At 39.5% G+C, this 23,820-nt stretch overlaps 1 protein-coding gene across 1 annotated transcript in view; it reads right to left on the reverse strand.

The window, feature by feature from the left end:
• Nucleotides 1–23,820, reverse strand: part of Vps13D (vacuolar protein sorting 13D) — an 866,734-nt gene that overhangs the window by 559,908 nt on the left and 283,006 nt on the right. Inside the window, 1 exon segment of the mRNA XM_068226303.1 lies at nucleotides 10,348–10,566. Within this exon segment, the coding sequence (XP_068082404.1) occupies nucleotides 10,348–10,566 (219 nt within the window).

The raw sequence follows: 23,820 nt of genomic DNA on the forward strand, positions 1-23,820 counted from the left end.
GAATTTCTTCAGGAAATTTATTCCCATCTTCGCTAATAGGGCGGCACCCCTAAACCTACTTCGTAGTAAAGGTGTCAAGTTCGAATGAGGGCCACTGCAGGAAGCTGCATTCAAAGACCTTAAGTTAGCTCTCTGTAATACCCCAGTCTTAGCTATATCAGATTTCTCTAAGAAATTCATAGTTCAAACCAACGTCTCTTCATCTGCAGTTGCAGTTGTCCTTCATCAAGAAAACAAACTCAGAAGGCGACCTATTGCATATGCGTCCAGGACCTTATCGGCTCAAGAACCCAAGTACTCCATCTATGAATCAGGACGACTTGCAGTCCTGTTTGCCTTGGACAAGTTCCGACTGTATCTGGAAAATGTAAAATTTGAGTTAGAAATGGACAATCAGGCTAGAAGTTGGGTTTTGGCTAGGCCCCGTCGTACGGGACGTATCGCCCGTTGGGCTATCCGCATCTCAGCGTTTCAATTTGACTAAGAGACACATTCGGGGATCGGAGAATGTGGTCGCAGATGAGTTAAGTCACATGTTTTCTGGCGACATTCATTCCATTGAGCAGGAGGAAAGTTCTCCTCCTCCTATTTCCAGGCCTTCTTGTGTTGGTGCTATTTTAACTGATGCCCCTGGGCTGGCTGAAAATTCTACGATATACATCATTTTATGGCAACCTATAGTGACGTGCATACTTTTGTGACAACCTATAGTGAAGAGGCTACAAGTTATTGTGTCCGTGAACTTGTCTTGGCAGTTTTAAGAGGGTGAGCTAGCTTTCACAAGAGTCATTTCCTGTGTTTAGAAATACCGCTAACCAGTCAGTAGGAGAGTGCTCCTTGCAGCGAATGGATTTGTGACAGCAAAATGGCAAGTGGTTCATGTGATATTTTTTTCAGCAGATGTTGAGGACAATAAATTAATGGAGTATCTGAGACAGTGCGAAGTTAATGCGGATGATTTGTTATCGGTAGAGCCCGGTTAGATGGTATTTTAAAAATGAGATATATGTACATAAATATGTAGCTAAAATTGACAAAAATATAATTATTTAGGTAAATAATAAATAAAATAATGTAACTTAATATCTAAGCTTTATTCGGTGTATTCTTGTACACAGAAAAGGAAACAAAACAAAACAAAACAAAACAAAACAAAACAAAACAAAACAAAACAAAACAAAACAAAACAAAAAAGTTAAAAGTGCAAATATTATTTAACCTCTAATTTTGTGTGTTCTCCCAGGATGGTAATATAGTAAGTGAGATTGATCAAGGTGTAGTAAAGCTAATGCAGTGAGCTCACAGTTGCGATCAGCAGTATTCTGTAAGAAGGAAGTCAGCTCCCAGACGAATCTATCTTTACATAGGTCTGTTTTCAGACCAACTTTGCTTTACGGGAGCGAAAGCTGGGTGGACTCAGGATATCTTATAAGTTAGAAGTAACGGACATGAAAGTAGCAAGAATGATTGCTGGTACAAACAGGTGGGAACAATGGCAGGGGGGTACTCGGAATGAGGAGATAAAGGCTAATTTAGGTATGAACTCGATGGATGAAGCTGTACGCATAAACCGGCTTCGGTGGTGGGGTCATGTGAGGCGAATGGAGGAGGATAGGTTACCTAGGAGAATAATGGACTCTGTTATGGAGGGTAAGAGAAGTAGAGGGAGACCAAGACGACGATGGTTAGACTCTGTTTTTTAATGATTTAAAGATAAAAGGTATAGAACTAAATGAGGCCACAACACTTCTGTCAGATTTTTTTATTATGGACACTTGGGTTTAGGCTTTAATTACAAACGAATCAATAGGCCTATTGAAATTCAAGTTATACCAATATTTTCCTTGTTTAATTCTACATTAGCGTATATAAGACGCATTGTTTTCGACGTTCATTAAATATTTTTTATTTGTGGTTGTAATAAATATTGCCTGGGTTTTTGGCTTCTTCTCTACGAAGCGCTCACTTAGGAATATATGCAAGGAGAACGACGTGTCTGATTCTAATGAAATTTTTATATGTTATAACCACATGGATTTGTATTGTAATACTCAAGTTACAATTTTTTTCAACCACCCTGAAAAAAGTTCTTATCATTTTTCTAAAGCAACTCTTTCTCAGCCCAGGATAAATGTACAGCAGCAAACTTGGGCTAATTCTGAAGCACTCAGTCATGGTTATCAGAAACTACAACAACTGTAACCGTACAGAGTGGTATCGAATTTATGAAGAGTAATATTGAAAGGAGGTTTTGTGTATGCCGGACCGCGCGATTAACAGCAGGCCGGGTAGTGAAATTGGGCGCAGTGTTGCCGCGTTCAGTAGTAATCACGCGCGCAGCGAACACAGCTCTTCGTTTACTTTCAACCTTTAATTTTATTTCCTCTTATAAATTCCACTTCCCATCACCTTTTCTCGTAAGGACTTTGGACCTTCAATGGCAGGTTTAAAAATGGTTAACTTCCTAATTTAGAAATATCACACTGTACAATTTTTACAAGAGTTATTTGTATTATTATTTACATATATTTATGGTATTTAATTCTATCAATTTTCTTTGTACCGGGCGAGTTGGCCGTGCGCGTAGAGGCACGCGGCTGTGAGCTTGCATCCGGGAGATAGTAGGTTCGAATCCCACTGAAAATGGTTTTCCATGGTTTCCCATTTTCACACCAGGCAAATGCTGGGGCTGTACCTTAATTAAGGCCACGGCCGCTTCCTTACAACTCCTAGGTCTTTCCTATCCCATCGTCGCCATAAGACCTATCTGTGTCGGTGCGACGTAAAACCCCTAGCAAAAAAAAAAATTTTCTTTGTCTGAAAAATCACTGTGATTCGAAGAATCGGTGCTGCTGTCATTCATGTTGATTATGACCGACTCGAAATAAGGGATATTTGCAGACAGTCCATCTTTTTCCCAGTAGTGGTCTTCAATTTTCTTCGCTTGTTTAATACATTGTTTCCAGAGTTCAGGGGTCACGGTACGCAAGGCTTCTCGGCATAAAGCATTAATTGCTTCCATACCTATATATTTTCTAATGTGTTAGCCATATTTGTTTTTGCTATTTTCCCTTTTACGTAAGCACAAATGAGCTTGATTGGATTAAGCTTGCAATGGGCCGCTGGTAACCAAATAATCTGTACATCTGGTTGAAGTCGTTTAGTCAGTTGTTCCAGCTCCTTTACTGGCGTTTGAAACTAAGGCCTGGCAAGGACAATCAGCTCTGATTTAGTTAATTTGTTATAATCGTAAACTCCAGGTGGTTGTAAAATATTCTTTGACGTTATCCAATGTATAATTTCACGTTTCAGCCATGACATGATCGGGTTTTTAGATGAAGGATCGATCCTTGTATGATATGGAGCTTGATCTATAACGACAGCCGAACTTTGAGGCAATAAACTCAGAACTTTCATGAACCATTCTTCATAATGAGTCGAGTTCATCTCATTCTGGTAATCACCACTAATTTTGTTGCCATTAAAACAAAGTTCTGCACCGTCAAGAAATCATTCTTCACTTCCGATGTGTAAAATTATGACCTGGATGACGTATTTCCATCATTATCCTTTGAAGCAGCTCCTACTCTCTTCACTGACAACAGCGATAATCCAAGACAATCTGCCACCTTCTGGTATACAGGGAACCTCTTGTCCCCTACTTTTTCCCCCTCACATTGAAAGAAAAAATAGCATTCAAAATCATTGCAAACCGGGCGAGTTGGCCATGCAGTTACGAACGCGCAGCTGTGAGCTCGCATCCAGGAGATAGTGGGTTCGAACCCCACTGAGGGCAGCCCTGAAGATGGTTTTCCGTGGTTTCCCATTTTCAGACCAGGCAAATGCTGGGGCTGTACCTTAATTAAGGCCATGGCCGCTTCCTTCCCATTCCTCGGCCTTTCCTCTCCCATCGTCGACATAAGACCTATCTATGTCGGTGCGACGTAAAGCAAATAACAAAAAAAAAAAAAAAAAGTCATTGCAAATTCACCCTCTGATAACGGCGGTCTCGGAGGCATCTTGAAGTGACATGGTCAACATGCAGAACATAGGAAAACTAAAAATAGCTACCGGACAAACCAAGGTCACGGGCATTCCGTTTCACAACTGCCCGGGGCGAGTGAACTGTGTTCGTTGCGCGCGTGATTACTACTGAACGCGGCAACACTGCGCCCAATTTCACCACCCGGCGTGGACAAAACCTCCCTTCAATATTACTCTTCATAAATTCGGTACCACTCTGTATGGTTACAGTTGTTGTAGTTTCTGATAACCATGACTGAGTGCTTCAAAATAAGCCCAAGTTTGCTGCTGTACGTTTATCCTGGGCTGAGAAAGAGTTGCTTTAGAAAAATGATTAAAACTTTTTTCTGGGTGGTTAAAAAAAATTGTAACTTGAGTATTACACTACAAATACATGTGGTTATAACATATAAAAATTTCATTAGAATCAGACAAGTCGTCTTCCTTGTATATATTCCTAAGTGAGCACTTCGTAGAGAAGAAGCCAAAAATCCAGGCAATATTTATTACAACCACAAATAAAAAGTGTTTAATGAACGTCGAAAACAATGCGTCTTATATACGCTAATGTAGAATTAAACAAGGAAAATATTGGTATAACTCGAATTTCCATAGGCCTATTGGTTCGTTTGCAATTAGAGCCTAAACTCTAGTGTCCATAATAAAAAATCCGACAGTAGTTGCAAATCAAGGATTGTGGCGACGTTTAGTAAATTCTCAGAGGCTTGCAGACTGAACGCTGAAAGGCATAACAGTCTATAATGATAATGTATGTATGTATGTATGTATGTATGTATGTATGCATGTAATTTTCATTTGGAGGCACAATTATTAACTAAATATTTTTCCAAATTTTCTTCATTCATCAAATGCCTTCTGCCTGTTAGGCTGTTCTCTTATATATATAAAAAGACCTTTCAACTTCACATGAAGTCACTGGCGCGTATTTCAAATTGCCCGGCAAAGAAATATTCAATTGTAGACTTCCTCAAGCAAGGAAGGACCTTATCAAGAGAGAAGAAATTTGATCTCATCAAACACAAACATGCTTATTAGAAAAATGTTTCTGAAGACTTTTGTATGGGGTGTAATCCTTTATGGAAGTGAAGCATGGGCAATAAAAGGTGCTTTTAACATATTACATTAAACCGAGGACTGGTGAAGGGATCACAAAAGAAGAGTCAATAAATCTGAGAGGAGAACAATGTAACAAAGTTTGTGCAAGGGATGATCGACAGACACAGCTCGAGACACCCAAGACTTACACCGTCAACAAAGCTAAGTGATGTGATTATTTGACAGAATACCTCACTTTGAATTATTAAATTATTTTTAAATGCTAGAGACGTACAGGCTATTTGAACTATTTTCAAGTGTTTAACTATAAAACTTAAATCGGTGTAAAATTAGTGAAAAAAGTTTTCTTTCAATGCACTATATCATTCAAAATATTTAAAATATGTAATATTTATCAAAATACAGTATTTATTATGCATTGAAATATGTAAAAATATGTAACTTTAAACGCCTGGAATAATGGTCCTTTTAGTGTGATTCGCTGACATTTTAGCTTTTTATGTAGCTACATATATGGGAACAAAATATGTACTTATTTCCTTCAGGCTAGCAACCCGTCGGAAGGACATTTGACTGCTTTCAAGTCTTGCAAAAAGTAAAATGCAAGACCGTAACGGGTCACATGGCCCAATACTTGGAAGGAAGATGATGATGATGATGAATATGTACTTACATATAATCCGTGCACTAGATATCGGATAGCGATGGTGAATCAAGTTCCGAGAGTAGTGTCGAAATTATACTGGACATGCCTCTGGGATCACCGCAGCTAAAGAAGAGATGTTTGTTTCTAATGGCACTAAAGCTACTGTAAATGTGGTGGTAGATGGAACTAGTGATGACGACAACGGCGATGAGGATGGCGGTGATGATGATGATGTCTCTGCAGAACATTTTATGGAAATTTCTCCCAATGAGCCTGACAACATTCCTCATCCTCCTGTCTCTTTCATGGAACTTCCTGGACCTAAACATGCCCCTCCATCCGATTCTCTGCCCATATCATACTTCAATTTATTTTTCACTTTCTCACTGCTAAACCTTATAGTTACAGAGACCGATCGTTACGCTGACCAACTCCTTTTATGTAATGAACTGTCACCCAATTCCCGATCATCATGTTGGAGACGTACCACAATTATGGAAATATGGGCGTTCTTTGCTGCCATCCTGAATATGTGTCCTACTGGAATACTGTAGACCATTTCATTACCCTGTCATAGGTACGACTTCGCAACTGACGTAAAACCTTCAATTATTGTGTTTAATATATTTTAATTATAGTTTACTTAATGCTAAATTATCTCTTATTAAATGTTAAATATGATTGATTTCCCTGTAAATATGTAGTATAGATGTGTATAAACTCAAATACGTATTGTGTATAACCTCAAAATCTATAGAGTCGAAAGCGGTAGAAAAAACCATAATGTTCGTATGTTAGACTTATTGTACTATAATTTGGTATATATGAAGGGTTCTGGAAACTTACTGTAAGGTTTTATTATCCAGATACATGTAGAGACATTACGAATGTTGTAGATATTTCCATAGGTGTTTGTAAATACTGAAGGAAAGTTCGAGTACCCATTCGATTAGCTGGTCGATCGGTGTTTCGAGTGTGTTTCATCAGAGTGTTGTAAGAACTCTTCCAGAAGTCGATCATTCTAAATGGTTGATCGAGTAGTATAAATATCGAGCTGTCAGTCAGTGAAGTCAGTTCTAAGTTCAGTTCTTAGGATCTTGGTTCTTGGGACTCAGGCAAGTGATGGACTGGGAGTGACTGTTGGGCTCCGAGGTGGAGACTGAGTAATGGACTCAAGTGAGTGAGGCGGTGAATTCAAGAGAGAGTATGTTATAGTGCGCGCGTCAGTGTTGTTGATATCTGTACTTGTCAGAATCGACTTCAGGGTACTCCGCTATTGAGTGTAGTATACAGCGTCATTTGCTACTGCGTGTAATTGTGTGTTGTGACGTACAGTGTAAATAAAGTAATTTATACAAGGAAGTGAACGTGTTCTCGTGTGATATTTATTTACGTCAAATATTATCGCAACGCAGAATGATAACCCCTTGGATTGGAGAAATATTCCCAAGAAATATGTTTCAGCGTCTTTTAAAATATTTTCATTTAGTTGACAACAGAAAGCTTTCTTCTCTTGACTCTTGAAACTATGATTCATGTGCTCGATGCCAGCCTCTTGTAGGCCATGCTAATAGGCTATTTAGACATCACTATACTCCTCACCAACAACTGTCCATAGACGAAAGATTAGTTTAAAATACTAAATGAGCACCATCACAAGTGGGGAATAAAATTTTGGATGTTGTGTGGTGCCATAAGTAAGTATTGTGTTGGCTCTTTTATGTACCAAGGAGCAATATCCATTGAAGACAAAAAGAAATAAAAATTAAGGGACTGGCCTACACTGTAGAGACAAAACTTCTGTCTCTAGGGAATTATTTTATGAAAGGTTTTCATGTTTATGCTGATAATTATTTTACATCAATTCCACTTGCAAAACATTTATATTCAGTTGGAACATTTATTACCGGCACTATACGAAGAAACAGGAAGGGACTACCAGATGCTGTGAAAAAGCCATTCAAATTAATTTACAATAAATATTTCAGACAGGGGCCAATTTTACTAGTGGGATCTAAACAGAAAGAGTCTCAGAAAAATCAGGTGGTGTACACGCGGAGCTACAATAGAAACAGAAGTGCCTGCAACTGCTAGAAACAGTAATCAACCCAAGAGGAAACCTAATATGATCTTGGATTATAATCCTTATATTAATACAAATGACATGATGGTTGTACTTTTATTTAGATGAACGTAGGACTCTGAAATTCTGGGGGGAAAAAAATTGCACTCAATATCATTTCGAGAATGGTCTCAAATTCTTATTTGTTGTATTTGGAAAACTGCAATGGAAAGAAAATGACTAGGATCCAGTTCTACTCCAGTATAATTGAATCTCTGAGTGCTGAATCTCTTTTTGAAAATGAGACTATGTCTCTCATAGTGCATTGGCAATGCCGGTGGCTCCAAGTAGCCTACGCAGTGGCCTGCACGGTATGCACTAGCCATGTGTCTTGGTAGTGCTGAAACTAATCTTTCATCTATGGATAATTTATAATGTCCAATAACGGACCAACTATATTGGTATTTTAAATTTACTTATTCGGAACAAATATTACAGGTTCCCTATGAGAATCAACATCTATATCAACAGAGGAAGAGGTCGCGAACTGTGTGCGTCAAGTGCAATAACCTGCATACTAAATGTTCAGCTTTTCATAAGTGCCCTAAATAAACAAAATATATTTAAAGTTAGTCCTATTTCAACAAAATACGCGGATTTTTTATAAAGTTGCATTAGACATATATTTTTTTGTCTGTATAGCTCCTGTTAATGTTAGTGATAAGTGTTCAGTTATGTTTTAGTGTAAAAATACAACCATACACCTAAGTGCTTCAACAGTGGTCTAAAACTTTGGGCAACCACATTATATAAGTGGTGATAAATCTTCAGCTCAACACTTTACGGTGAGTAAAATTATCTTATCATTTTCCTTCTTTTTACTAGTGAAAAGAATTTGAATTTGGATTTTTTTTTGCTATTTTGCTTTACATCGTACTAACACAGATAGGTCTTATGGCGAAGAGAATTTGTATTTGTATTGCTTTTCTTTTTCTCATTCAGAGTAATTATTTTATAGAATTCTGTTCACAAATAAATTCTCTATCTTAAATATATGCCAGACACCGCGGGCCAGGTGTAGCGTGCCTGCCTCTCACCCGGAGGCTCTGGATTTAATTCCCAGCCAGGTCACGGATTTTTACCTTGGCCTGAGGGATGGTTCAAGGTCTGCTCAGCATGAGTGCTTAAAATTGAGGAGCTATCTGATGGTGAGACGGCAACCCCGATCTAGAATAAAAACTGAGAGGATACATTTCACTGACCATTCGTCACATTGTAAATTGCAGGCCTTTGGACTCAGCAGTGGTCGTTTAGTAGGCCAAGGTCCGTCAGGGCTGTAGTGTCATGGGGTTTTTAATTACGTATATTCTGTTGTATTGCAAATGCATTTTCAAATAGATCCTGAAACTGAAAATGTAAAAATGTTCTTTCCTGGAAATAAAAACTATAATATCAATTATTAATTGTTTTTTTAATAAATCAGAATATTTTGTTTATACTATGTAGTCCGCACATAGGAAATTACTTGTCAGTATTTGCCATACATCAATACATATACGCAAATTTTATCAGTGAGTAAAATTATCTTTTTTTTCACAAGTGACTTACGTTTGAAATTTTATTTTTATTGTTTATATTTTTCCTCTTCAAATTAATTGTTCTATAGAATTATATTCAGAAATACATTCTATATCATTCTGTATATACTGTTGTATTGTAAATGATTTTTTAAAGTAGATATCAAGATAAAAAGTGGGAAAATGTTTTTTCTTTTCCTGAAAATAAACATTATCGACAACTATAATATCAACAATAAAATGTTCTTAATTTTTTATATTACTCTGAATCAGTTATTTATTCTATGTAGTTGACACGCAGACAATTTCTTGCCGGTATTTGCCATACACCAATAGATAAATGCTAATGTTAAAATTCATGTATTAGGCCCTACCACTAAAAATGGCTTGGCACTTTACGGTAGTAGAGTGGAGGCGGAGCATTGGCCTCTTCCAGCTGATGGCGAATGGCCAACAAGATCAGCTCCTGGCTCCAAGAGGGTTATTTTCTTTGCTATTTGCTTAACGTCGCCCCAACACAGATAGGTCTTATGGCGACGATGGGACAGGAGAGGCCTAGGAATGGAAAGGAAGCGGCCGTGGCCTTAATTAAGGTACAGCTACAGCATTTGCCTGGTGGGAAAATGGGAAACCATGAAAACCATCCTCAGGGCTGCCGACAGTGGGGTTCCAACCCACTATCTCCTGGATGCGAGCTCACAGCTGCGTGGCCCCAAAAAGGGTTAAGTAGACAAATTATTTTACAGCAGAGTAACTATGAAAATTAAGCTTACGATGTCTTAGTTGATCATTCTATCAAGTTTCATTGCAATTGGTCTGGTCGAACACAAACAGTTGCCTTGTAAGTATAAAACCACTGCTTGTAAGTTTTCCTTCACAAGTAACGGGTATAAATGGAAACAGAAATTTTCAAGTTATGTTAGATGGTGTATTTCAGATAACATACGGAATAAATAACTCACCTAACATCGATGACTGATTCCATAAGCTCTTCATCACTGGGACTATATGGAGTATGAGGTGTTGTGCCTCTTGTACTGCCTATGCCATCCAAGAATTCTGAAGACTGGGAAGTACTACGACGTCGACGTTTAGGAGATGAAATATCAGACAAGGTACTCCCATAGAATGATGATGACAGCCTGCTGTTTATATAGAGGCTTTGAGCCAATGCTTCAGCTCTGGAAAAAAAAGTTTATTCCTTCCAGAGTAGGTAAACAACTTATCAGTTGTGAGAGAATGACAGTATGAACAGACTTACATGTTGTCAATTTTTATTCAAGAAATATATTTCTGATATAAAATGTACAAAAACTTCGCTCTTGGATAAACACATACAGTACATGGTATATGAAATGAAGCTTCTTTTACAGCCTTCAATTAGGTTTCCACTCATCCAACAACAGCTAAAAGATTATCAAAGTTCCATTCATGATATATACCTAGTATAAAATAAGAGTTTTGTCTGTACATTGCTCAGAATTAAAAAAGAGTGGTATTTCTGTATCAGCCATGTCCACAGCAAGGAGGAAATGTGATTTTTTACTTTTGCGTCATCTCTGTATGTATTTACTGTATGTACGTATGTACTGTTATGTAAGTACGTACGCACATCACGAGAAACGGCTGAACAGAATTGAATGAAAATCGGTATGTAAAGTTGGGAAATAACGCACTACAATCTACGCTATAAATAATTTTATTCACACTGAGTGAATGGTAGTTTAGGGAAAGACCTAAAGTTTAGTTCTCAAGTATCTATGCTATTAGCGGTCCTTTTGATAAATACAACACAACAAATATTATATAGAATACAACTTCCGATCATTTATGTCTTATACAGTTTTACCTTATTGCCTATGATAACAGAGATTTTCATAATTTAGTGTTTTGTTGCTTAGTCCATATCAAGGCCAAACATCGCTGACATAGAAATATTGTTCAATCATGTTATCTGGCAATGGTAGTGGTTTTAATTATGATTATCTTAAGGTGATAAACCGAATGACTAACATGAGAAAAAATTCATGAAGGAACATCATGAAAGGAGGACTCCTTTTACATTGGATGCCCTAACATCACAGAATTGGAAGAAAACCTACAATATCAAAAGCCCATAAAACCAATTAACAAAAACATTTTAATGACTATTAGCAAATACCCGTGGCTTCGCTCGTGTGGATTTTATAATTTGATCAAAGTAATCATTCCTCGGCATTGTACTAAGACATTATCTGAAAATTCCTAAAGTATAAAAACTCACCCAAAAATTGTGTTTCATTTACCCCAGAAATTCTTTGTAAACCATGTTTGTGGCATTACCTTTCCAGGCTAAGACAACCATGCGACATAGAACTGTACATGTGAGAATCTGTCTTCTCTCAATTTTAAAAAATAAATACATGTTTCATTATTTTTGTACCGGGCGGTACACCTCCACGCCGCTAATTTAAAATTTGCGCCAATTGAAACTCCTCTGCTGGAGGAAGTCTGAACTTTATTGATGGTATTAATTTTCAAGTTTCTCAGAAGATGTCACTACGTGGAAAATTTGGAGTTTTTGAACTATGTCATTTTCGACGTATTTTTGTTTAGCTTGAAGGAAGAAGTGTGAACTTTCTCTTCCAGAGGACACTACTGAAGAACTACAATAGTGCACCCTAGTGCGAAGAAAAAGAACTGTTCTTTGGAGAAAATTTTATTTCAAAAGTTTGTTCTTTGTTAAATTTCTTTCAGTCATTGGTTAAGTTGGCAATATTACCCCTTTCTTTCCCCTTGTTTTAAATCTAGCCAATCCCGAATTTCTGAAATTAATTTTCCACCAATAATGTGTTTCTTCTTCATCTTGTGTAGGGGTTTCTCTTTATTCTCCAATAAAGTGATTGTGGGCGGGTGTTCTCATTCCCCTAATGCCTAGAACCTTCCGCGAGAGTATTTAAACTGCTGATTTTAGGGTCTCTGCGCCACTTCTGTTCCATCTTTCAGTGTGTAAAGTACATAGCAGGGGGCGGGAAGCGCCTCTTTCTTCGGCGACAGTCAACAACCAGGTAATGGCCGATTAATTACTTCTTTTCTTGCTTGCTCAGCAGTTTAACTCTCGGGGCGGGTCCGAAGTTTTTTCTATTATGTAACCTTCCTTAAAATGTAAAGAAACTGGTATCTATTCCATCTTTTAAACTGCATATCGGGATAGAGAGTGCTTAACCCTCTCGAGCTCCCAATCATATTGTTTTGAGGTGAACTTATTTTTCTCAACCTATTCTTCGTTAATGTAATGTAAATTGGTCTTCTCTAAGTCACCTCTGTAGTATGGGATTAGCCCTTGTATTAGCGGCCTAGAGCCCGATCAGGTTTTGAACGAATGTATTAGGAGAGCAGATCGCCTCCTCCCAAATTGTTATTTTAGAGGCCATGTAATTTTCCTTTTTTTTAATTAATAGGCCTCAGTAGGTTGGGTATTTTACCCCTGTGTCTAGGTCCGTAGAGGACAACTTGAAGGTGGAGTTTGGTGTGGCCTTTGATAGGCTTAAAGTTGAGAGCGAGTGGCTCTTTTTTTTTGAAGACTGAGTGTTGGATGCCTCATGGAGGCTTTTCGGTGTAATTTGGAGCAAGTGCTCCTAAGCATGAATGGGGTTTTCTGCCCCTCTGTTAATACTCATTTTGAAGTAAGGTTGGGCTGTTCGCCCAAGCATTGTGAAGTCAGGGCTCGAAGCCCAAATTCTGTAAATATTGTAATTACCCTTTTGACTTGCTACTCTGTACCTGCCATGTTTGTTATTTCTTTATTTTAAAAAGAAAATATAACCTTGTTAAATTTTACATTAACTTTGATTCCGTAGTTTGAGACCCGTTCACGCCCGCACCTTCTTTCACCTCTACCTACCACTAAAACGCGGTAACAAGTGGTAGCAGAGCGTGGTTGAATGGGTCTCATTTTAGCCCCTTTTGACGGCTAAACATTGTTTTGATCCGAACTCTAACCATTTTCTCAGTTGCTGGAATTTTTTGAGTTTTTCAAAATTGTTCTGTCATCATGCCCGGCCCTCGCGATGTTCTCCATCTTAACTATTTGCGCAAAGAGGAGTTGATCTATGAGTTAACTATCAGAAATGTGCAATCTGGAGGCACGGTTGCAGTAGACACAAACAAGCTTAGAGAGTCCCTTGAGTTGCCTATTTCCATCCCCACCTTGGGAGAGAAAGAAATTGACGACTCTCTTTCCACGATCGTCGAGAATATTACTGGGCTAGCCTCTGTAGTTAGTTTTTTTGATGAAAATGATCCTTCTCCTAATCAAATTAAGCGTGTGCAAGCCAGGCTACATCACTTTTCAAATAGAGTTAACGATCTGTTGTCTCTGAAGTTGAATGACGTTCAGAGGAAGGAAGCTAGTACGCTGCTTGAAAATATTTCTGATTTGTCTAGCAAGGTCACTCAATTGTTAACGGGGGAGGTTCCTCCCAAAAGCGATCTACCCACCACAGTGAATGTAGGTAGTGAGGAAGAGCCTCCTAAGGGAGAAGCAAATAGGAAAACCATTGCTGCTCAAACAACCTCTGCCCCATTGGACGAGTCTGAGCGCCGTAACTCATTGAATAATGTACGTTCTGAATTAACTTTTTTGCCACTTAAACCTTTACCGACTATGTCACCTGGGTTCAGTAGTTTGCCCCATCCATTGGCAATGTTGCTCAGGGGTATCTCTAAGTTTTCAGTTAATACCACCAGTGAAGTAATTTCCTTTTTAAGATTTCTAGTTGAATTTCAGGATCATGCCCTTGTGTTTTCTCTTTCCCCATGTCAGATTTTGCAAATCATCTATCCCTATGCAATAGGTATTCTCTCAGACAAAATAGTTAGAGCCATAGCCGAACAGTCATCTATTGAAGATTTTCATGCACACTTGCTTGCAAATTTTATTCCTGCTCGCGCGAGGTCATCTCTGATTCAGAAGTACTATTACCGTGTACAACGCTTGGATGAAAACTTGGCTGATTTCATACAGGACATTAAGTTTTATACTAGGGTGTTTGCTCTTCACTTCCCTGAGGATCAGATTGTACAAGCCATTGTGGAAGGTATTTCACCATCTTATAGATCATATTTGTGTTTCGCGGCGTGCCCGCAAACCTTCTCTGAACTTGAGGCATTGGCCGTCTCAGCGGAAGGAGTTAGATACGCCGATTCATTGCGTGTCGCGAAAGAACCCCCGCCTTCTTTTAGTAATACTCGGCCTCCACCTCGCCGATCAGTCACACCCCGTAAATGCTATGCTTGCGGGTCGCCCGACCACCTTCGGAACAAGTGCCCATTGCTCAAATCTAGTGTGACAAGGAATGGAGCTGGTTCATCACAAGGCTGCTTTAAATGTGGGGCTTTCTCACATATCGCCAAGAATTGTCCCAATTCGAATAGCACCCCCTCCTGCTCAACTTCTGGTGCAACTTCCAACAACAATATAAAGTGACTAGTGCCTTCATCTGAGTCGATTAATCCATCTTCCCGAGACTCAGCCCCGGGTAAACAGAGCGAAAAATTAGGGAAATTTCAATCTTCAAATCCATCCCTTGAATGCCCCAAGGAGTGTCTTAGGATTGCGGCGGATACCCCCACGCCTGTTCCTTTTCTTAAGATTGAGTTAAATAACGAGCCTATAACGGCTCTATTAGATTCAGGCAGTGTTTGTTCTATTATTTCGGACCCGTGGTATTCAAAATTGAAATCTATTTGTAAATTACCTGACTATGATTCATCTCCTGTTCAATATGTTTCGGCTAATTCATCCCCATTAGAAATTCTAGGTTTTGTAAATGCCAAAATTCGTATTTTTAAATTTACATGGAAAATCAAGCTGTTTGTGGCTAAGCACTTGTCTTGCCCCATCCTACTGGGAGCGGACTTTATTTCTCACACTGGTCTTGTGCTCGATCTCCAGAGTAAGTCGTGCACATTCAAGTTTGCGTCCAATTGTAAAATTCCCTTGTTAAAGTGCAATTCTGTATTATGTTCATCTATTTCGCCTACCCAGGATGAGATGTTGTTAGACCTTAGACATCTACCTGAGGAGCAGGCTGATAGTATTCGTAAATTATGTCAGCCATTTCCAGAGGTGTTCTCGGATACTCTTGGTGTTACTGACCTTATTGAATACAAAATTGAGGTCACGGATTCGATTCCTGTCCGTTTTCCACCATATAGGCTATCTCCACCTAAAATGAAGGCATTGAAAGAAATCATCGATCAAATGTTGAAGGATGGTATTATTAGGCCCTCTAAGTCGGCGTATTCTTCGCCTATTTTTCTAGTCCCGAAACCCCAAGGAGGCTTCAGGCCTGTCATTGATTATAGGGCTCTCAATCGGAAGGTGGTGTTACAATCTGTGCCACTTCCCGACCTTCATTCTTGTTTTTCATGGTTCCGTAAGGCCAAGTTCTTTACTATCTTGGACCTGAATCAGGCCTATAATCAAATTCCCCTTGCCGAAGAGTCTAAACACCTCACAGCGTTTGCCACGGACTGGAACTTATACGAATACAACCGCGTGCCTTTCGGGCTCCCCACGGGAGCAGCTGTACTCACTAGGCTACTAGATAGGGTCTTCTCCGACATCAAATTTGAGTACTTATATCACTACTTGGATGATGTCGTCGTATTTTCAGAGACTTTTGAAGAACATCTAGATCATCTGCGAGAAGTTCTCGATCGCCTTCGTAAGGCTGGGTTAACTGTCAAGTTGTCCAAGGTTGCCTTTGCTAAACCCTCTATGTCATTCCTAGGGCATATTGTGTCACCTGATGGTGTAGCAGTCGATCATTCTAGAACACAGGCCAACCGTGATTTTAAATCTCCCAAGGACATTAAAGGTATCGCCAGGTTCATAGGTATGGTGAATTTCTTCAGGAAGTTTATTCCTAACTTCGCTAATAGAGCGGCGCCCTTGAACCTTCTTCGTAGGAAAGGCATCAAATTCGAGTGGGGACCTTCTCAACAAGCCGCTTTTGAAGATCTGAAATTAGCTCTCTGTAATGCCCCTGTCCTTGCTATGCCTGATTTCTCAAAGAAATTCATCGTCCAAACGGACGCGTCGTCGTCAGCAGTAGCGGCAGTCCTTCTTCAGGAGACTGAACTAGGGAGGCGACCCATCGCCTATGCATCTAGGACTCTATCGGCTCAAGAAGCCAAGTATTCTATCTACGAGCTCGAAGGTTTGGCAGTCTTATTTGCCTTAGAGAAGTTCCGTCTCTATCTGGAACATGTCAAATTCGACCTGGAGACAGATAATCAAGCCTTAAGCTGGGTCTTAGGTAGGCCGCGTCGTACTGGTCGTATAGCCCGTTGGGCCATCCGTATTTCTGCCTTCCAATTCGATGTCAGGCATATCAGAGGTACCGAAAATATTGTTGCTGATGGACTCAGCCGTATGTTTTCCAACGACGTCGAGACCCATGAACCGGTCGATAGTTCATCACCTTCCGAGTCCATACTATCTGATGTTAATGCCATCTTAACAGATGTTCCCAATCTCTTTAGGGATATCGAGAAATACCAACGTGAAGATCCGACGCTGGCTCCGATAATGGAAACCCTTTCTTCTGGGGAACATGTCGTCCCTTATGTTCTGAGGAATGGTGTTCTATGTTGCCCCTCGAGGCATGATAAGATGATGAAAGTTGTCGTTCCAGCTGTTCTTGTACCTATGATCTTCAAGTATTATCATGAGACCCCATTAGGAGGGCATCTTGGAATCTTTAAAACTCGTGAGAAGATTCGTGAAAGGTTCATCTGGAAGGGTATGGACGGTGAAATCCGTGAACTAGTAAAAGCTTGTAAATCTTGTTTGCTTAGTAAACCAACCATGTCCACCAAGGTAGGCCTTTTGTCTTCGCATCAAGCGTCGCGCCCCATGGAATGCCTGTATATTGATTATGTAGGACCCTTCCCCCAGTCAAAGGGAAATGCTAACAAGTTTATCTTTGTATGCGTAGATGGCTTTACTAGATTTTCCTGGTTATTTCCGACTAAGCTGGCTACCGCTCAGTCTACCATTACTTGCTTAAATTCTATTTTTGCTTCTTTTGGTCCGTGCCAATATGTTGTGTCTGATAATGCTAAGGCGTTCACATCAAACCTTTTTCGTAAATTCTGTTTTGACTTGTCTATCTCTCATGTAACTACTTCTGCTTATTACCCTCAACCATCGCTGGCTGAACGGGTTAACCGTAATCTCAGGTCCGCGCTTATTGCCTATCATCATGAAGACCATTCCAGGTGGGACACGTCCTTGCATTGGTTAGCCTTTGCTTTGAATTCGGCGGTTCATGAATCACATAAGTTTACTCCAGCCTCTTTGATGTTCAAGTTTGTTCCCAACACGCCGCTCTCTAACCTCTGGTCTCTGAGTGACATTCTACCCGAGACAATAGATCCGGACAACATCAAAGATCTTTGGAAGAAGGCTAAAGCCAATCTTAAAGTCTCTCATGAAAAGGTTAGGGAAAGGTATGATCGTGGACGGAGACCCACCCCTTTGAAGGTAGGTGACCAAGTTATGGTCAAGAACTTTGTTCCCGCGGGCAAGCTTGCCCCCAGATTTCATGGGCCTTGTATCATTCTCGATTTTCTTACGCCGGTTACGTTGTTATTAAGTAATCCAGCCACCGAGAGGATATTTAGGGTTCACCTGTCACAGGTGAAACCAGTGTAAATTTTGTGTCAACTTGCTTCATATAATTTGAAAGGAATATGAAGGTTATATTTTTTGAGTTTCACTTTTAAGGCTTTCTGCCCCTTCTATAAAATTTAGTTTCATATGTAAGTATTTTTGTAAAACCTCCCCGCACTGTTAAACTGCCATTCTGTCCTTACCACGGCCATTACCACGCTCCCGTCTCCTGCTATACACACTGTGGCTTGCTTATATTAAATGCCATGGATATCTGCACGCCGCTGGCCCCTCAACCTCTCCACAAAGTCTGTGCCCTCAAAAAGATGATGGTCCAACAATATTCTGCCGCCTAGCTTTAATGTTTCAGTGCCCCCGCAGCCGCGCGGCGCTGTGCTGCGACTGGGTTTGAGGACGGGCCCCCTCGACCCCAGCGAGGACGACATGTGCACGGCGAGCCGGAGCTCTCCTCCCGGCCAAGGCTGATGTGCGGCGCACGACCTGCTACTTGCCCGCAGCCTGTATATGTTCACCGCGGGCGCGGCGTGCTTCAACACCACTGCTCCCCTCGTAGTGCAGGCGAGCGGTATCTCAGGGTACTTGAGGGGTCCGAGCGGCCTCCTCTGGACGCAAGCTGCAACGGTCAGTCTGGCCATCCAAATTAATCAACATTAACTACATGAACTATTACTATCAGCAATAACTGTACTTGGGAATTCAACAGCAATATTTGGTGGACATTGCAAAAATTTCCTTCACTTTCAAGTATTAAAAGTTTATCTTCTGAATTCAACTTGTACAACCATAAAGACTTTACTTCACCTGCAACAACAAAATTTTGAAACTGAATCAAACCACATTAAGAAAATCTTATAAATTTTTTTTTGGCAATTAATCTCCATATCTACATCAAAACTTGGACCTTGTTTGCAAACAAACTTCATGTGTCACCCCTGGAGGAACTTTTGGGGGGGGAGGTCTGTACCGGGCGGTACACCTCCACGCCGCTAATTTAAAATTTGCGCCAATTGAAACTCCTCTGCTGGAGGAAGTCTGAACTTTATTGATGGTATTAATTTTCAAGTTTCTCAGAAGATGTCACTACGTGGAAAATTTGGAGTTTTTGAACTATGTCATTTTCGACGTATTTTTATTTAGCTTGAAGGAAGAAGTGTGAACTTTCTCTTCCAGAGGACACTACTGAAGAACTACAATAGTGCACCCTAGTGCGAAGAAAAAGAACTGTTCTTTGGAGAAAATTTTATTTCAAAAGTTTGTTCTTTGTTAAATTTCTTTCAGTCATTGGTTAAGTTGGCAATATTACCCCTTTCTTTCCCCTTGTTTTAAATCTAGCCAATCCCGAATTTCTGAAATTAATTTTCCACCAATAATGTGTTTCTTCTTCATCTTGTGTAGGGGTTTCTCTTTATTCTTCAATAAAGTGATTGTGGGCGGGTGTTCTCATTCCCCTAACGCCTAGAACCTTCCGCGAGAGTATTTAAACTGCTGATTTTAGGGTCTCTGCGCCACTTCTGTTCCATCTTTCAGTGTGTAAAGTACATAGCAGGGGGCGGGAAGCGCCTCTTTCTTCGGCGACAGTCAACAACCAGGTAATGGCCGATTAATTACTTCTTTTCTTGCTTGCTCAGCAGTTTAACTCTCGGGGCGGGTCCGAAGTTTTTTCTATTATGTAACCTTCCTTAAAATGTAAAGAAACTGGTATCTATTCCATCTTTTAAACTGCATATCGGGATAGAGAGTGCTTAACCCTCTCGAGCTCCCAATCATATTGTTTTGAGGTGAACTTATTTTTCTCAACCTATTCTTCGTTAATGTAATGTAAATTGGTCTTCTCTAAGTCACCTCTGTAGTATGGGATTAGCCCTTGTATTAGCGGCCTAGAGCCCGATCAGGTTTTGAACGAATGTATTAGGAGAGCAGATCGCCTCCTCCCAAATTGTTATTTTAGAGGCCATGTAATTTTCCTTTTTTTTAATTAATAGGCCTCAGTAGGTTGGGTATTTTACCCCTGTGTCTAGGTCCGTAGAGGACAACTTGAAGGTGGAGTTTGGTGTGGCCTTTGATAGGCTTAAAGTTGAGAGCGAGTGGCTCTTTTTTTTTTGAAGACTGAGTGTTGGATGCCTCGTGGAGGCTTTTCGGTGTAATTTGGAGCAAGTGCTCCTAAGCATGAATGGGGTTTTCTGCCCCTCTGTTAATACTCATTTTGAAGTAAGGTTGGGCTGTTCGCCCAAGCATTGTGAAGTCAGGGCTCGAAGCCCAAATTCTGTAAATATTGTAATTACCCTTTTGACTTGCTACTCTGTACCTGCCATGTTTGTTATTTCTTTATTTTAAAAAGAAAATATAACCTTGTTAAATTTTACATTAACTTTGATTCCGTAGTTTGAGACCCGTTCATGCCCGCACCTTCTTTCACCTCTACCTACCACTAAAACGCGGTAACAATTTTTAAAGGAGATTCCAAATACCAATTCCCACATCTATAAATCTTCAGTTTTTGAGATATACATAAGTATCCCCATAAAAGGAATCCAACCCCTTGATCAGTGCTTCCCCACCCCCACCTAAGTGTATTTTCCGAAAACAAAAATACATCTTTGTAACATCTTTAGATTTTTTGGTGGGATATATATATATATACACACACACATTCTCGTACAAATAATTCAACTAATTTTTCAATTCTTTCAACCCCATCCCTTAAGGGGGATGCCAAATACCAATTTTCACGTCTGCAACATGTTCAGTTTTGAGATATACTGTAGATAAACCAATATTAAAAATTCACCCTGTTTTTCAGTTCCCCTTAAGTGGATTTTCCAAAAAAAAAAGTTTCTTTACATTTAGAGAAAATTCCAAATACCAGTTTTCAAATCTGTAATATGTTACGTGTCAGATAATTTGCAGAATATAATTATAGTCTTTTTAAAAATTTACCCCATTTGTCACTCCTGTTCACCCCTATTCATCAGATTATCCAAAAACACAAACATACATGTTTCTTTATTTTCAAAGGAGATTCCAAATTTCAATTTTCATGTCTGTAACATCTTCAGTTTTTGAGATATAAGTCTCCTCATAAAAGGTGTTCAACCCCTTTTCCCCCCCTTTTTTCACCCCTCTTAATGGGATTTTCTGAAAACAAAAAAATACATGTTTCTTTATTTTTAAAGGAGATTCCAATTACCAATTTTTACGTCTGTAAACTTTTTAGTTGTTGAGATATAGATATCCTTATTTTAAAAATTCACCCCCTTAGCGATGGAAGAAATCCTCCCTTAGCGAGCACCTACATGTTAATATGAATGTATCACCAAAATTTCATTTCTTTATGTCCAGTAGTTTTGGCTCGGCAATGATGAATCAGTCAGTCAGTCAGTCAGTCAGTCAGTCAGTCAGTCAGTCAGTCAGTCAGTCAGTCAGTCAGGACAAGTTATTATTTATATATATATATATATAGATTGTTTGTTGTGATGTACTTTGTCTCTTTTGCTGCCACTCATATCTGACAGATGGCATGACTGCTGCATGCCCACTACAACAGCCTGCCTGAATATTGGGGGGAAGTAGCTGTGGAGTTGGATAATTTTAATTTTTAGCATACTATTTCTGTCGTTCATACATGTTCTGATAACTACTGGTATATCACACATACTAGTCCATCATAGTATTCCAACTATTTGATCCCTGAATATGAGGTGTTGACAGGAATGGGAAGCATGCACACTTAACAAAAAAAGTCAGAACAATGTTCACCGTTGTCTGTCGCCGGGTCATTCCAGCTCTGGAACTTTTCAGAATGCCAGCCAGCATAGTACTATTTGTGAGAAGTGAGAAACTGTGCTGTTTTTCATTTTATCAAGAATTTCATATGATAGCGTTGCTTTTAACCACAACATTCCAGTCAGTTAATAATGTATTCTGACAAGAATACTGACGTCGTCGTAATGGCCTATGTAGTGTTCAGTTTAATGTTTGACTTGTCTCTATTATGGGAAGATGGATGGTACATTTTTATGAAACATTGTATTTTAGTTTAGAATGAGGTCATGTGTGATCTTAGCTATAAGTTGTTAAAAAATTTCAGCAGGAGAGGGTACTTCAGAAGGAGCCTAAAGCATAAAACTCTAATCTTTCTTATGGTTGGTTTTATATGAAAATAGCTCATGCCGATTTTTTGTTCTATACCTCTCTCCGATGCAGCCAAAAATAAGGGAAATATCAGTGGCAGTCGAGTGAAATTTTAAATCCAAGGGAAGGTAACTAGCTCTATAGACTGTAAAGAGAGTTGCTATGGAGATTGTTCCGACAACGTTTTAAATGCTTTGTACATCTGTCAGTATTCTTTGACTATTAACCCAATATTTGTATTTCTTTTATATGGGAAGAAAGAGATCAAATCAAGATCAGCAAAAATGCAAGAAAAGTATGAAAGTGCAAAGCACCACAGAGAGCAAGGAAGTGAGTACATCACAACAAGCCGCTGACAGGAAGAGGCATGCCCATTAATGTGCCTCAAAATATGGGGCAAAATATGAAGGGTGGACAAAAGTGTATTCATGCTCATCTAAGTGATTGTCCCATCAAAGATGGTTACTACAGCTAGTTCGAGAATATAAATAGTGGAAAATTATGAAGGAAGCAAAAGTACCCTACGAAGGAATCAAAATGAATGTAAAGCAGTTTGCTGATAATATTGCGATCTGGAGAAGACTGAATGATTTAGGAATGTTACTGGGCTGACAGGGAAGTGTGCTGTCACCCATATTATTTAGAATGGTAACGGATGAAATTATGAAAGAGTAAAAGGAAACATTTGGTAAAAGAAAGAAAGAAAGAAAGAAAGAAAGAAAGAAAGAAAGAAAGAAAGAAAGAAAAAAGAAAGAAAGATAGAATGTTAAATGCAATTTGCTGACGATACTGTGGTGTGGGAAACAGACACTAAGACACTGAACATAATGAATGAGAAAATTGTGAAGCACAGTAGGAAATTTAGTGTGGAGAAGATCAAGATGATGGTGATAACAGGACGTGACAGAATAGGAAAAGGAATCGTTAATATGGAAGGTCAGAACTTTGAAACTGTCTTCAAATACCTAGGAAGAAAATTAATGTAAAATGCAAGGCTGGATATAGAGATTAGCAAAAGGGTGCAACAAGCGAATGCGTTCTATCAGAATATACAGAATCTAGTTTTGAAGGAGGAGGTACCAGAGAAGTATAAGAAAGTTATGTACTGACTGACATACGCAGCAGAGCCCTGGGCAGAGACAAGGCGAGAAGAGAGTTAAATTCAAGTTAGTGAAATGAAATTTCTTTTTTTCTTTCTTTTTTTTTTGCTTTACGTCGCGCCGACACAGATAGGTCTTATGGCGACGATGGGACAGGGAAGGGCTGGGAGTGGGAAGGAAGCGGCCGTGGCCTTAATTAAGGTACAGCCCCAGCATTTGCCTGGTGTGAAAATGGGAAACCACGGAAAACTATTTTCAGGGCTGCCGACAGTGGGGTTCGAACCTACTATCTCCCGAATACTGGATACTGGCCGCACTTAAGCGACTGCAGCTATCTAGCTCGGTAATGAAATTTCTAAGAAGTGTGATAGAAAAGGAAATTAGAAATGAAGAAGTGAGGAAGGAAACTGGAGTAGAAACATTGAATGACAGAACTGAGAAGAATAGACTAAGATGGAGAATGGAAGAAAGGATACCAGAACAGATGGTGGAGGCTAAGTCTAATGGAAAGAGAGAAAGAG

The sequence above is a fragment of the Anabrus simplex genome, chromosome 2, assembly GCF_040414725.1.
Source record: "Anabrus simplex isolate iqAnaSimp1 chromosome 2, ASM4041472v1, whole genome shotgun sequence".
Classification (NCBI taxonomy): Eukaryota; Metazoa; Arthropoda; class Insecta; order Orthoptera; family Tettigoniidae; genus Anabrus; species Anabrus simplex.